Source organism: Nicotiana tabacum, chromosome 19 (assembly GCF_000715075.1).
Source record: "Nicotiana tabacum cultivar K326 chromosome 19, ASM71507v2, whole genome shotgun sequence".
In the NCBI taxonomy this organism is placed as follows: domain Eukaryota; kingdom Viridiplantae; phylum Streptophyta; class Magnoliopsida; order Solanales; family Solanaceae; genus Nicotiana; species Nicotiana tabacum.
Window position 1 is genome coordinate 15584644 of NC_134098.1, and position 15590 is coordinate 15600233.

Here is a 15590-nt window from a genome sequence, read left to right on the forward strand (position 1 = left end):
TGGACATACCGAACAACGTCAAAATCCAGTATGGGGCGACCCTATTCTCCTTAGTATATGGTTCTGAAGTATTAATACCAGTCGAAGTCGGTGAACCTAGTCCCAGATTTCGATTCATGACGGAAGAATCAAATAACGAGGCTATGAACACCAGCCTTGAATTATCGGATGAAGGACGAGAAGCTGCCCTCATCCGATTGGCCGCCCAAAAGCAACGAATCGAAAGGTATTATAATTGAAGAACTAAGCTTCGCCATTTCAAGCCCGAGGACTTGGTGTTAAGAAAAGTCACCGTCAATACCCGAAATCCAAATGAAGGAAAATTAGGACCGAATTGGGAAGGACCATATCAGGTGTTCGAGAACGTCGGAAAGGGATCATACATGCTCGGCATCATAAACGGCAAACAGCTATCAAGCAGTTGGAATGTATCACATCTAAAACGGTACTACTGCTAAGGTACGACCTTTCCATATTCATCTAACTGACCCATGCAGAAGTCCGAACAAGAGCTGAAGAAGATCTTTCGCTTAAAAGCACGCGTTGCACTCTTTTTCCCTTAGACTGGTTTTCTCCCAAATGGGGTTTTCGGCAATGTTTTTAATGAGCCAACCATCGATTGTGCTGCATTTTTAATAATATCCGAGGCCTCTTTCCATCGACCTCAAATACCGAGGGGGCATCAGGGCCCTCAAATATATCGAGTTCAGATGCAAGAAAGTCATCTCACAACAATAGAGTTCCAACAGGAAAAATTGTAAGAGCCAAATGGTCAAAATGAACCATGCTCATATAGATTGGCCCAAACATAAACACATGTGCAATGACTTGAGATTTATTGTGTAACCAGAATTAAGCCTACGGGCTACTTTCATTCCGAGTTCGAAGTAATCACTCGACCACTATGCCTACGGGCTACTTACATTACTTCGAGTTCGAATCATTCACTCGACTATTAAGCCTACGGGCTACTGTTATTCCGAGTTCGAGCAAGCACTCACTCGACCATAAAGCCTACGGGCCACATTACTTCGAGTTTGAATCATTCACTCGACTAAACCTACGGGCTATCTTTATTTTGAGTTCGAGCAAACACTCACTCGACCATTGCACCTACGGGCCACACTATCTCGAGTTCGAAACATTCACTCGACTATTAAGCCTACGGGCTACTGTTATTCCGAGTTCGAGCAAGCACTCACTTGACCATAAAGCCTACGGGCCACATTACTTCAAGTTCGAATCATTCACTCGACTAAGCCTGCGGGCTATCTTTATTTCGAGTTCGAGCAATCACTCACTCGACCATTGCGCCTACGGGCCACACTATCTCGAGTTTGAAACATTCACTTGACTATTAAGCCTACAGGTTACTGTTATTCCGAGTTCGAGCAAGCACTCACTCGACCATAAAGCCTACGAGCCACATTACTTCGAGTTCGAATCATTCACTCGACTAAGCCTACAGGCTATCTTTATTTCAAGTTCGAGCAATCACTCACTCGACCATTGCACCTACGGGCCACACTATCTCAAGTTCGAAACATTCACTCGACTATTAAGCCTACGGGCTACTGTTATTCCGAGTTCGAGCAAGCACTCACTCGACCATAAAGCCTACGGGCCACATTACTTCGAGTTTGAATCATTCACTCGACTAAGCCTACAGGCTATCTTTATTTCGAGTTCGAGCAATCACTCACTCGGCCATTGCGCCTACGGGCCACACTATATCGAGTTCGAAACATTCACTCGACTATTAAGCCAACGAGCTACTGTTATTCCGAGTTCGAACAAGTACCCACTCGACCATTATGCCTACGGGCTACAATATTTCAAGTTCAAAACATTCACTCAACGGCTAATAAGCTACTTTTACTCTGAGTTTACATTAACTCAACCAGTACATTACACCTACGGATTATGTTCCTTCAAAGTTTGAATCATCGACTCAACAAAGCAAACCCATGGGCTACAAATCTGATCGATCAGAGAGATTACAAGGTCAACATTCGATCAAAAGTCTTCACAAAACAAAAACAAGTCGACCTCGTTATACATATATATACAAAAATTGCCTACGTGATTAAATTGCAAACATGAAGAATTAGAAATTAAGCTTCCTGGTCGAGCTCTTCCCCATCCTCGGATCCGCTTTTGCTACCATCATCATCATCATCATCAGAGGCTAAGGCTTCAGCTTCCGCTTCGAGCTCTTTTGCCTTTTTTACATCTTCGGTAAGGTCGAAACCTCGAGCGTGTATCTCCTCGAGGGTCTCCCTCCGAGACCTACACTTGGCAAGTTCGGCAACCCAATGAGCTCGAGTATCAGCGGTCTTTGCCGCTTCCCGGGCCTCCATCCGAGCAGCCTCAACATCAGCCCGATATACAATAATAGACTTATCCGCCAAGACTTTTGACGACTCAACCTCCGCCTCAGCCTCAGCAAGACGTGTTTCAAGCTCCTCGATCTTCTTAGCTTGAACCGACCCCTTTTGCTTGGCACTTCGAAGTTGAATGTCAGCCGATAATAATTTTGTTAAGATGGTTTCTTTTTCCGCTGCCAGGCGGTCGAGGGTCTCCTTCCACCGATTGCATTCAGCTCGGATTTGATCGACTTCTTCTCGAAGTAACCCGATCTTTTTGATCTTTTGCTGCAATTGAGACAACGAAGGGTTAACTTCCACGGTTGAGTCAGACCCATACTTTAATAGAACGAGGCTCACCTGCTTATCGAGCTCGACCCCTTCTTCACGGACCTTAGCCAAATCCGCTTGGAGGTCCTTTATAGCCTCATCCTTTTGGCTGCAAAGAAGCCGCAGGGCATCTCTCTCACCTGAGACCTTCCGGAGCTCGGCCTCACACTAGCTGAGATCGACTCGAAACCTACTAATGGCCTGCACAGTAAGAAACACGAGTTAAGTATGGAAAAGAATAAAGAAACCAAGTATGGAAGAATCATTACCCAAGTAATGAAACGCTGAGCCTCCTCTAATAAAAGAGAAGCGTCACCAATATCGGAACCATCGTCGACTCCAGTAAAATAATCCCTAAAAGGATCCCCTACACCAGAGCCTTCGCCGATATCGGGAGCCTTCAACTCTCGAGCTTCCTTCAACGCCTCCTCAGAAAAAGGTGGAAGAGAAGGCGAATGACCCATTGTCATAGCCCCGAGCAAATCACTCGGAGTACTCTGGTCGAGACTCAGGTCTTTGGAAACAACCCCGGCAGTCACACCCGCCATCGGCTCGGGAGCTCCGGCAACCTCGATGGCCTCCGTAGATCAGACTACCAAAGTCGAGGAGCTATTTTCTTCTTCTTCTTCTTCTTCTTCTTCTTCTTCTCTCAGTCGATGGACCGAGTCAATCGAAAGGGAAATTACTTTTCTCCTCACCCTTCGAGTTTTGGGCTTGGGGTCCTCTGACTGAGAGGAAGCTCTTCGCTTCTTATCTTCCCCCTGTTTAGGGACTTGGTACTTGTTTCCTTCTTCACCGCTCGAAGGCCTCAAAGCGGCATCCCTGGTTATGCCTGCACAAAAGGAAATCGGTAATGAATGGAATGCAAAGAATACTTCGAAGGAAACAAAAAGCAAACCTCACCATGGTTCTTGGCCTCCCATCTGCCTTTTGTCAAATCGCGCCAAGCGCGCTCGGCGTAAGAGGAAGTCGAGGCTAACTTCCGAACCCAGTCCTCGAGGTCAGGCACCGCTTGTGGCATCCAAGGGGCAGCTGAACATCAGGGGAAGGACATCAGAAAAAATCGGAAAAGGACATGAAAAGTGAATAAAAATCACTTACGGTCAAAATTCCATTCTTCAGGGAACGACATCTTCTCTTCCGGAATGAGATCACGGGTCCTCACTCGAATATAACGACCCATCCAACCCCGATCCTTGTCTTCATCGATGCTCGACATCAAAGCCTTTGATGCCCGACGATGGAGTCTGATTAGTCCTCGAAAGATCTGAGGCCGATACAGTCGTATGAGGTGGTTCAGAGAAAAATCCAACCCCCCGGCTTTGATAGAGAAGAAACGCAATAAGATCACTATACGCCATATAGAGGGATGAATTTGGCCAAGGGTAACTTGATACCTTTTACAGTAATCAATAATCACCAGGTCGACGGGTCCCAGTATGAAGGGATAAGTATAAACACTTAAAAACCCCTCCACGTAAGTGGTAACACTCTCATCGAAAGATGGAATTTGCAACACGACCTCGGAATCCCAGTTGCAGTCTTTTCGGACGGCCTCGAGGTGATCCTCCGTTATAGAGCACGTATACATCGATACGTGTTCACATCGACCCGGAACGGAGGAAGGATTCTCCACCTTAAAATCGGTCTTCAGAGTGCACGGGCCAGGAACATAGTCATGAACTGACGGCTCCACCAGTGCCTTATCATCAGACGACCGTGAGGAAGAAGCTTTCTCCTTCTGAGGTACGGCTTTGGAAGTTTTCGCCATTGATATGAAAGGAAAGAGTGCAAAGGAAGGTGAAGAAATAGACATCACCAAAATTCTGGTATGGGCAGCCCCGTAGCAGCGAAATAGAGAGGATAGATAAGAAAGTTTGGAAGAAGAGAAGGCGCAAAAGTAGTAAAGGTTGTATGGAAAGACTATTTATAGACTGAGGCATGATGGTTCGGTATCAGCGGTGGCCGACCACCGTCTGACACACATTAAATGCTTCGGTAAAATCGAGTCGATGGGATAGCTATCACATGCGTCAAGATCGGGTTCGATAGAAACGTCAGCATAAATTTGATCGAGCCGCAGGGAAATTATATCGTTCCTCGCCACATCCTTTCCGAGAAACGAGGGGACTATCTGTGTACGGTCAAAACCGATTCTCAGTCATAATGACCGGTCGAGACAATGACGTTTCAATCGAAGGGTATCCACATGACAAGCTCGGATGAATTCCGAAGTAGGGACGTCGAGCTTCGCGCTATAAACGGCAAAACTCGATATCATTATCAAGCCCGTGTCCGAATCGGGCTACGGGACAACACCGATCGATACAGGCCCCGAATATCGATACCCCAAGGCAGAACCGAGCTCGAACCAAGACTGGGGGTTCGACCTAACACCGAGCTCCAGCCAGTGCCAAGCTCGTAGACAAGAGCCGTTACAACCGCACCGAGGGAGAGAATCTTAGCGAGAATCAAGGAAGAGACAAACCATCATGGGTCCTCCACTATATGTATTATTTTATTATGTTGTTATAGATAAAGCAGTGATCCTCTACTATAAAAAGGGGGATAGACTGCAATAGAGAAAAGTTCTCTAAGATACATTGAGATTTCATTGTGCTTGTTTTTCTATCTCATTTCAGTCCCCCCATCCATCATTCCCATTTTATAGCAAAAATACATGTATTATCATTTTGTATCAAAGGGATTCGCATACCCTTAGAACCATATCTAAATTTAACGTTATCCGATTTTTTGGGTAAACAATGTTGCGCCGTAGCATAAGTGATAACTCCATTAGTGGCGGAGCCAAATTGACCGAAAATGATTAATTAAATCTCTTTTGTTTGAAAATTATATACTGCATAGGTGAATTGAATTTTTACATACATATATATTAATAGTTGAATCCAATAACACAAGAAAAGCTTCTCGTTCTCTCTCTCTCTCTCTCTATATATATATATATATATATATATATATATATATATATATATATATATATATATATATATATATATATATATATATATATATATATATATATATATATATATATATATATATATATATATATATATATATATATATATATATATATATATATATAGCATTTCTTGAATTCCCTCGTCTCCAATCGTGTCTCTACTCTTGAGTTCCATTATGCATTAATCAGTTACCAAGGTTTACAAGGACATCATAACATAATTAAGTAAGAACCCTCTAGAAAATATTTTTTAATTTTTTTGTGTTCAGTTTAAATATTTTGAAAAATATTTTATTTATGAATTAAGATTTCTCCATCCCTACCATGAGGAGAAAAAATAATTTCAAAACACTATCTTTTAATCTTCCCCGCCCCCATCCTCACCCCCAGATCCACGCCCTCACCACCCTGTATCCTTTACCCCTAACCTACCACCATACACCCTCACAACCCTGTCACCCTGCCACGACACCCCCGCTCCGGCTTACATCCCCCTCCCTAGCCAACCTCTCTGCCCTTGGCCTAATACTCACTCCTCTCCCCGGATCACTTCCCCCGCCTCCGTCCCACCCCTTCCCCTCGCCCTCGACCCATAAACTCTCAACACCCGTCCCCCGCTCCCTCTCGAACTTTGGCATTTGAAACACGAAAATGTTATGGGGACACATTTCGTGGTTCAAAGTTTGGGTCCGAGGTCTAAAGTCAGAGGTCAAGGTATATAGTTCGTAGTCGCAATCAAGATCCGAGATCAAGGGTCGAGTGGTCTGGGTTTGAGATCCAGGGTTGGGTTTCGAAGTTTGGGAGTCAAGGTCTGAGGTCGAGGTCGAGGTCGAGGTTCGAAGTCGATTTCGAGGTTGAGGGGACGTTGTCGGGGGTTAGGACCTCAACCCTAACCTCGACACCGGACACTCGACCACGATCGTGGAACTTTGACCCTCAACTCTTGACCCCCAACTCTTACCCAAGACTCAAACCCCGACCCTCGACCCCGATACCTGACCTTGACCCTCGACTTGGGGCTCGACCCCAAATCTGACCCTGACCCTAAGCACGACCCCCTACCCCCGACACCCCACCTCGTCCCCAACCCTAACCACAATCCCGGCCCTCACCACGACCTCGACCCCAACTCAAAAAATGAAAAAAAAATCAGATGTTTCAAAATTCTTTACTTAAGACAAGGTTAATCAAATAACTACTAATATTATAAAGAAGTGTTCAAATTACTAGAATTTTATTTGGCAAATATTTTTATCTTTTGAAACTCTTCAATATAATGATATTATCCCTATCTTCTAAAAATATTTAAAAGTATTATATAATAAAAATTATAAACAAATTGAAACGTTATCTTCTTTTAAATTTTATGAAAATAAATGTGTGAAAAATGTTGATTTTTAATTTTAAATTGTCTTTTAATAGTTATATTTTATTTTTTAAAATTAATGGATATACCTCATAATGGGTGTACGTATAGAATTTTCATTGCATAAGGAGTGTAAGTATTTAATTTTATTAGTTCCCGTTTGGATATAGATTTAGCTATTTTTTTTCAAAAAAATAAAATAAAAATTGAAAGATTGTTTATTCATGAAATTTGATCAATTCTTGAAAAAAATTTGAAGAAAAATTTTCAAGTTCCAAAAACTGTTGGGGGCAAATTTTTGGTGAAAATTATTCTTCCACTAACAAAATTCAATATTTTTTAAATAAAATGTATAACTTTTATTTTTAAAAATTATTTTTCAATACAACTTTAAAAACTTTTTTTTTTTAAGTTTCAACTAAATTTATATCCAAAGGTTAGTTAAAATATAGCGTGTGTATCAGAAATTGAGTCATATTTATAAGTTGTTTAACGTAATTAACCCAATTAATTATTGATGAGATATAAAATAGAACAGAGACCAGTAATTTTTGAACAAAATAGAAACCGCCACAAGCCCTAGACTACCGTCCGCTGAACTTTCTCAATTCATCAGCAGTGGCCTGTTAGGGTTTCAACTCTCAATCAAAGGTCGAAGCCATGTCGAAAAGGTGAAAATTTAGGTTTGAAGGATTGGATTTTAAATTTTGTGTTTCCTGAGAGATTCTCAAACAGTAGAACTTGCTATTTTTATTGTTTTTCCTTTAAACTACACTGATTTACTTCTCCAAAATCACGTGTTAGTTCTGAAGTAGGTTTTCTTTTATGCTTTTAGAGCATTGAGATTCAGTTGACGATGCCTTCCTCGCCCTCTCTTTGCCACGGATGATTTATCTTTTTATTTTTTCCCCAAATCTATAAATTACATGCTTGAGTAATCTCTCTTTAACTCTTTTTGAAACTTTATTGTGGTGCCTAGCTTTGTCTGTTTGTGATGGGACTTCAGAAACTTGTCACTGAAAATGCCGTTAAGGAGCTTTAGTTTTTCATTTGAGATGGTTTATAAGGTAGGGATTATTTAGGATGTTTGCTTTGTTCTATTAAAAATTATTATACTATGTGTATTTTAAAAGTTCTTTTTAACGAAATAAAACATTGGTTAAAAGTGCTTCGCTTGAGCCGAAAGTTTATGAGAAACAACCTCTCTACCTTCACAAGTCAAGGGTTGTGTACACACTATCCTCCCCAGACCTTACTTGTGAGATTACATTAGGTTTGTTGTTGTTGTAAAACATTGGTTACAACATTAAGGATTACTTTTTTCATCTAATAGTTTTAATCAATGTATTGCTTATTCCCCATTCTTATCCACATTTTATCCCGCATAACGATGCGTAAAAGAAAAATGAACCAAACATTGTTTAAAATGATGCAATGATTGATGTGGAAAGGAAAAGTGAAACTAAACAAGTAAACATTGTATTAACTATGTTAAATGTTAAATTTTATGTGGGGATTTCTCTCCTACTCTCAACCAAACATCACCCGAGTTATTGATCGTGAAATGGGTGTTTAAACTAATTGTTTATTTTATGATGTTTACGACCACTATAACAGAAAAGAAATGAATTGCCTGCTGTATATAAGTAAAATCTTTCATTCTAGCATTTCCAGATCATTATCATTGTACTGTCTATACAATACATTGTAGTTGTTGGGGCTGGCGAAGTTTATTGTTAATCCTAAATGAACTTTTTTCTCTTGTAGATAGTCATATGCATTTTTTGAAAATCTTTTCCAGGGTTCTTTGCAAGTTCTTTGCACGTGGAGCATGTCTAAAAGGAGAGCACTGTGATTTCTTGCATGATTCGGAAGATGTTCCAAATAATGTAATGTTCTGAAGATTTTGGTTAGAGTGTAAAGCTTTGACTTGCTTCTTCATCATCTAATTGCTTTTACCTGATCTATTGTTGCAGGTGTGCACATACTACCAAAAAGGAATTTGTGCCTTTGGCAGCAGGTGTAGATATGAACATGTTAAAATTACTCGATCACAACCTTCACTTCCATCTTCATCAGCTAACATTGTTGAATTGAAGAGAGTTAATGCAACTGATCAGTCAATTTGCTCTTCCTCTACTGCTGGTAATTGTCCACAAGGGAAAAAAGAGGAGCATATGAAAACATGTGAAACAAGGGAAAATCAGCATGATTTATTGAAGCATAGTCAGGAGATAGAGTGTGGTGTATGCCTTGAGCGTGTTCTTTCTAAGACAATTATGGCCGAGCGGAAATTTGGGATACTTTCTGAGTGTGATCATCCATTTTGTATATCGTGTATCAGGAATTGGCGCAACAGTTCTCCTTCAATTGGGATGGATGTCAATTCTACTTTGAGGGCCTGTCCTATATGCCGAAAGCTTTCATATTTTGTAATTCCAAGTGTCATTTGGTACTCAACGAAAGAAGAAAAGCAAGAAATCATTAACAGCTATAAGGCAAAACTCAGGTTCCTCTAATTCTCCTCTTCCTATTTTTTTAATTATGTTTTTCCTTTGGATTCTGAACTCGAATAGCTTTAAAAGCTATGAGCATGGATGTGACTTGTTCCTAAAATGACAGACAACAGTTTCTGAAATGATTTATGCAAATTATTTATTGAAGAGCTCAACTCATGCATTAAGATATCATATACTAATTTCGATCGTGTTATATAAGTTTTGTAAGAGTATATATTGAATCTTCACTAGGATGGTATTCTATTTCAGGATAACACTTGTTTGTTGGTGGTAGTCTGATTTGAAAAATTAGCTTTTATACTTTGTGGGAGATCTTATTTATAAAATATCCATCCTTCATTATATGGATATCACGCAAGACTTTTTTATTTTTAATTTTCAGATCAAAGTAGTTCTGGATGCAGGGTGTATCTTAGTGTTGCCTGAAACTTGTGTATCTATAAAATGCTTCCCCCTTCCCCTTCTACCAGCGAAAGAAAGCTTAGAAGTGAACTCAAAGTGTATTTTGTTTTGTCTGAAGTAACTTCTTCTGTCAATCTTTGATTTCAGGTCTATTGATTGCAAGAAATTTGACTTTGGCAATGGGACCTGCCCCTTTGGAGCTAGTTGTTTCTACAAGGTACAGAATGTTAAGATATCTGTCTGTCTTTATATGCATCTAAATAGTAGTTGTATTTTTTAGATAGTAATTGTGAAAAACAATACAGGGAAGAAAAATTGAGAGAAATTTAGCTTGATTATTCCCTCAAGCTATTGGGGTTAAATAACTAAGTGTATATTTCCTAAGAAAGGAAAGAAATTCAAATTATCTAATTACAAGATCCTAGAATATATACAAGATTTTAATAAATATCTATAAGATTCTAACACTCCTTCTCAAGCTGGTGCATTTAAATTATATGTATCAAGCTTGTTTCAAATGTAGTTGATATGATGACTAGTGAAGGATTTGGTAAAAATATATGCAAGCCGAGCATTTGACTTCACGAATCTCATAATAGTGTCTCTTGAAAATATTTTTTATCTGATAAAGTGATGATCGATCTCAATGTGTTCAGTTCTCTCAGGAAACGCTGAATTTGATGCAGTATAAATAGCAGCTTGATTATCAATACAAGTTTCATTTGACTGATTTCTCCAAACTTCAGTTCTCCTAGTAAATATTTAATCCAAATTGGTTCGCAAGTTGCCACAACCGTTGCTCAGTATTGTGTTTCTGCACTCTATCGAGCGACCACATTTTGTTTCTTGCTCTTCCAAGATACCTACTTGCCTCATACTGGGACATAATATCTAGACGTAGACCGCTTATCAGAGGGTGATCTTGCCCAATTAGCGTCTGTGTGCCCAACAATTTGCTCATGGCCTCGATCCTCAAAAAGTAATCTTTAATTTTATATATCGATGAATATGAACAATTGTATCCCAGTAACTATCACATGGAGAGTCCATAAATTGACTTACAAGTTATAACACTCACAGGAAAGGCAATGTAGGGTCGAGTCGCTATGAAAAGTTCAACTTACTAACTAGTCACCTATACCTTCCAGGATCACTAAAGGGCTCCCCCTGTAGTGACAAAAGCTTAACATTCGGGTCCATAGGAGTATCAACTAGTCTATAGCTTGTCATACTTGTTTTCTCAAGAATGTCTAGGGCGCACACATGCTGTGAGATAACAATTCTTGATTTGGACCGAGTGACCTCAATGTGTAGGAAATACTTCAATCTGCCCAGGTCCTTCGTCTGGTAGTGCTAAAAGAGATACTGCTTCAATTCAATTATACCATCTTGATCATTGCCCGTAATCACTATATCATCAACATAAAATACCAAATAAATGCACATATTTAGAGCAATATATAGATAGAATACAAAATGATCAGTCTCACTACGAGTCCCGAGTCGTACCAAATTCCTGAATAACGTGCTAAATTTACCAAACCATGCTTGAGGAGATTGTTTTAAACTATATAAGGACCGACACAACTGACATACAAGATCACTACTCCCTTTGAGCAACAAAACTAGATGGTTGCTTCATATATGCTCATTATCAAGATCATCAGGGAGAAAAGTATTTTTAATGTCCAACTAATAAAGAAACCAATGGCAAACAACCGCCCTGGATCTAAAGAGATGGAAATATACTATTTTAGCCACGGGGAGAAATTATCACTATAATCAAGCCCAAATATCTGAGTATACCCTTTGACAACAAGGTGGACTTTAAGTCGATCAGTTTGACCATCTGTACCAATTTTGAGTCTTTGACTACATACATCCACCGTTAGATGGTAGATTTGCCTAGAGGTAGATGAAGAAGTTACCGAATACTACTAGCATGTAAAGCAAATATGTCTTCGATCATAGTTTGTTGCCATCCAGGATGAGATAACGTTTCACATGTGGACTTAGGGATAGAAATAAAGGATAAAGATGACACAAAATCATGAGTATACCCTTTGACAACAAGGTGAACTTTAAGTCGATCAGTTTGACCATCTGTACCAATTTTGAGTCTTTGACTACATACATCCACCGTTAGATGGTAGATTTGCCTAGAGGTAGATGAAGAAGTTACCGAATACTACTAGTATGTAAAGCAAATATGTCTTCGATCATAGTTTGTTGCCATCCAGGATGAGATAACGCTTCACATGTGGACTTAGGGATAGAAATAAAGGATAAAGATGACACAAAATCATGATGGGGTAACGACAACAACATACCAGCATAATCCCACAAGTGGGGTTTGGGGAGGGTAGTGTGTACGCAGACCTTACCTCTACCTGGTGAGGTAGAGAAATTGTTTTCGATAGATCCTCGGCTTAAGAAAATGTGAAAAGCGAGAGAAGGGAAGAAGACGAAGAAGAAAGAGGAAGAAAAAGAAAGAATAGGGAGACAAAGGACGATGGGGAAAAGGAAAAAAAGACAACAACAACACAAAACAACAAGTAAAAGAAAAAGTAGCATCAAATAGTAACAAATTGAAAAATACGAAACACGGAGCGAACGAAACAATAGGCAAATATTAGAGTTCAAAGAATACGAAAAAAACAAGAGCGCTACTAATACTACTAGAAAAGAACTGGGAACTCTGGACTACCTACTAGCCTTCTACCATAATCCTCGACCTCCACACCCTTCTATCCTGGGTCATGTCCTCAATGAGCTGAAGTAACGTCATGTCCTGCCTAATCACCTCTCCCCAATACTTCTTCGGCCTACCTCTACCTTTCTCAGCCCCGCCATGGCCAGCCTTTCACACCTCCTAACAGGAGCATCCATACTCCTCTGCACGTGCCACGAACCATCTCAGCCTCAACTCCCGCATCTTGTCCTCCACGGGGCCCACTCCCACTTTGTCCCGAAAAACATGATGGGGTGATGATAAAAAATGATAACTCAAACATCTTTAATGGGAATTGCAATTACGAGTGGATCAAATACCTTTTCGGAGTGCAATCGGAGCACTAGGAGGAGATAAGTCCGCATTAGGTGAAGGATCCAGTATAGGACGTGAATCATCTGGACCTGTTGTTGGACACTAACTGTATTGATTAGTTAAGAATGGTGGAGTTGCAGAAGGTTGAACTGGCTATAGGTGGGAACCTACGCAGTAGGTGGTGGAGTTATGGAGGAAGATGAAGGACAGACACTGGCTGAATCTCTGAAAGATGGAATTGGTAATGCCTCATAAATGTCGAGTGATCACTTGAACTTGTGAAGTATGGTTGGTTTCCAAAGAAGGTAACAACAGCAGACATAAGGCACCGCTGGAGGTCATGTGAATTACATTGATATTCCTTCTGCGCCCTCGAGTAACACAGAAATACGCATTTAAGTTAAGTGAATGAGGATTTAAGGTTATGAACAAAACACGTGCTCCCAAAGACATGAGGTGGAAGATAATACAAAGGTAAGTGAGGAAACAAAACAGAATATGGAACTTGATTTTGATTAGTTGAGGATGACATACGATTAATAAGATAATAATTTATATTAGTTTTGTTTAGGTTATATTTGTTATCTACTGTTCCTTTCATCAGAGTTTGTGTGACAGATTTTTTCTGTTGAATGATGTTTGACATAATGCTACAAGTAGTATCTATGGACCTTTATCAAGAATACAAAATATGAAATTTGTTTAACTACTCAGAACTTAAATGAATGTTTTCTTCATCAGTTAATTTCTAACTTCTAGCTTATTACCCCCTTTTTAAAATATTATATAGCGGGTGTTTGACTAGTTAAGTGTTAAAAAATGGAAGAAAGACTTTACATATTAGACACATGAGCTAATTATGTATAATATACCAAAAATATCTGAAGAATTCTATGGTCTGAAACATGTTATGCCATTTCCCAAAAAACTCTTTGTTGTCTTACAGCACACTGTCAAGCCAGGCTTAAAGCTGTGGAATTCTACACTCATGCCAGACTTACATGGCTCAAGCTTCTCAGACGCAGATGAAACGGAAAGCGGCTCTGATGGAGATATGGAAAGCTTCAGAGCTTTGTTTGAGGAAGCAATGGCTTTTATGATGTGGCTGCGCGATTATGATACAAGTGATGATGAATGATTGTTGGATCTAACTAGGGGTGTTCGTTGGTCGGTACAGTCCGGTATTTAGACATTTCGGTTCGGTATTCGGTTTCTTAAAATGCTATACCAAAATCGTACCTAATTAAATTCGATATGATTCAGTTTTCTCCTTTCGGTTCGGTAACTTCGGTTTATTCGGTTTGAATACTAACTAGTGCGTAGAATCATAGACTGTAATATTCTTAATTAAAGCACTCAGAAGTACAAAACTAAAAATATTTGTTGACAAAAGTTGTCCAAAACTAGCAAATATCAATCCAGAGAGAAAATTGTACATAAAATAATAAATTTGGTCATTAGAAATGTCTTGTTACTTGCTTAGAGTTAATTGATGAACTTATAAAATAAAGAAAGTAAAATTTTAGATTTTTTTATATTTATGTTATAGTTAATAATGTGTATTGTTTAATATAATATATATTTCTGTATAGTATCGGTATTTTATTTTCAAATGTCAAATACCATACCATACATAATACCAAATTATTTTTAAATATTAAACCAAATACCATACTGAATATCAAAATATCGATATCAAATACCAAAATTTTTGATTTCGTCATGTTAATTCGGTATTTATCAAATTATGCATAACCCTAAATCTAACCTATGTAGATATTGGAATTTGGGTGAAGGTGTTGTTAATTACTGAACAAATTTTAATCTGATATGAACCTTCGAAATTTCGCTTTTGGTTTTGGTTAAGGTAATGCTTATTGAACTTGGGTCTCCTAATTAGTTTATTTTGCCCCATGATATATTTTTTTTGCTTTTAGTTTCTCAATTGTTAGTTGCTCAGTATTATCATTATATCATCCTACTGTATTAAAAGTGGGAACACTCAAAGACAAAAATGCCCAGAAATAATTAAATGCCCATTTTACCCTTCACCTAAATACTGTTTAGACAAAATTAGCCTTGAAATGTGATGGACTTCAACGTATTTATGTAAACTAACTTATTCCTTCATAAATGGGTATGTCTCTTCGTAAGTCGTAACTCCCCAAAACTGAAGAATTTGAATAGTTGCAATTGATAAAACAATAAAAACTAAATAATTTCTACCTAAACAAGTACATTAACCAATGTTCTTTAAAACAATCTTATTCAGATTCATCTTCATGCTTGTGATATACTGATAGTTGCCCTTGTTGGTCCGTAATGACTGAAAAATAGAAAATCTGTGAGTGTTTTCATACTAATGTTTATTTTAATTTTTAACATTCATTTTTTTGCCTTTGCATGTTTGATATGTCATTCCCAATTTTTGTAATTTTATAAACAGTCTCCTACTTATAAGAAAATCAAATCTTGACGGGTTTTGTAAATAAATACCCTCATAAAGAAAGAGAACGACATTAGTAGTATGAAAAATGCACCTCTCAAAAATTTGAAAGTTATTTTAACACATTAC

At 38.8% G+C, this 15590-nt stretch overlaps 1 protein-coding gene across 2 annotated transcripts; it reads left to right on the forward strand.

The window, feature by feature from the left end:
- Nucleotides 1–7577: 7577 nt before the first annotated feature.
- Nucleotides 7578–14392, forward strand: LOC107814816 (putative RING-type E3 ubiquitin transferase C3H69). Of its 2 annotated transcripts, none has more exons than XM_016640279.2 (5): nucleotides 7578–7719; nucleotides 8850–8937; nucleotides 9025–9557; nucleotides 10117–10186; nucleotides 13962–14392. In XM_016640279.2, the coding sequence occupies exons 1-5, from the start codon at nucleotides 7709–7711 to the stop codon at nucleotides 14151–14153; spliced, it is 894 nt and encodes a 297-aa protein (XP_016495765.1). In that variant the 5' UTR covers nucleotides 7578–7708; the 3' UTR covers nucleotides 14154–14392. The 2 variants fall into 2 exon arrangements, with proteins under 2 accessions (XP_016495765.1, XP_016495764.1); XM_016640278.2 differs by having other exon boundaries at nucleotides 7593–7719; nucleotides 8816–8937.
- Nucleotides 14393–15590: the final 1198 nt, after the last annotated feature.

Excerpts from the sequence above, each read along its gene's own strand:
- LOC107814816 (XM_016640278.2), top strand. The coding sequence starts at position 8,824 with ATGCATTTTTTGAAAATCTTTTCCAGGGTTCTTTGCAAGTTCTTTGCA. Across the intron at positions 9,558-10,116 it reads AGCTATAAGGCAAAACTCAG|GTCTATTGATTGCAAGAAAT; the intron begins GTTCCTCTAATT and ends CTTTGATTTCAG. Across the intron at positions 10,187-13,961 it reads GAGCTAGTTGTTTCTACAAG|CACACTGTCAAGCCAGGCTT; the intron begins GTACAGAATGTT and ends GTTGTCTTACAG.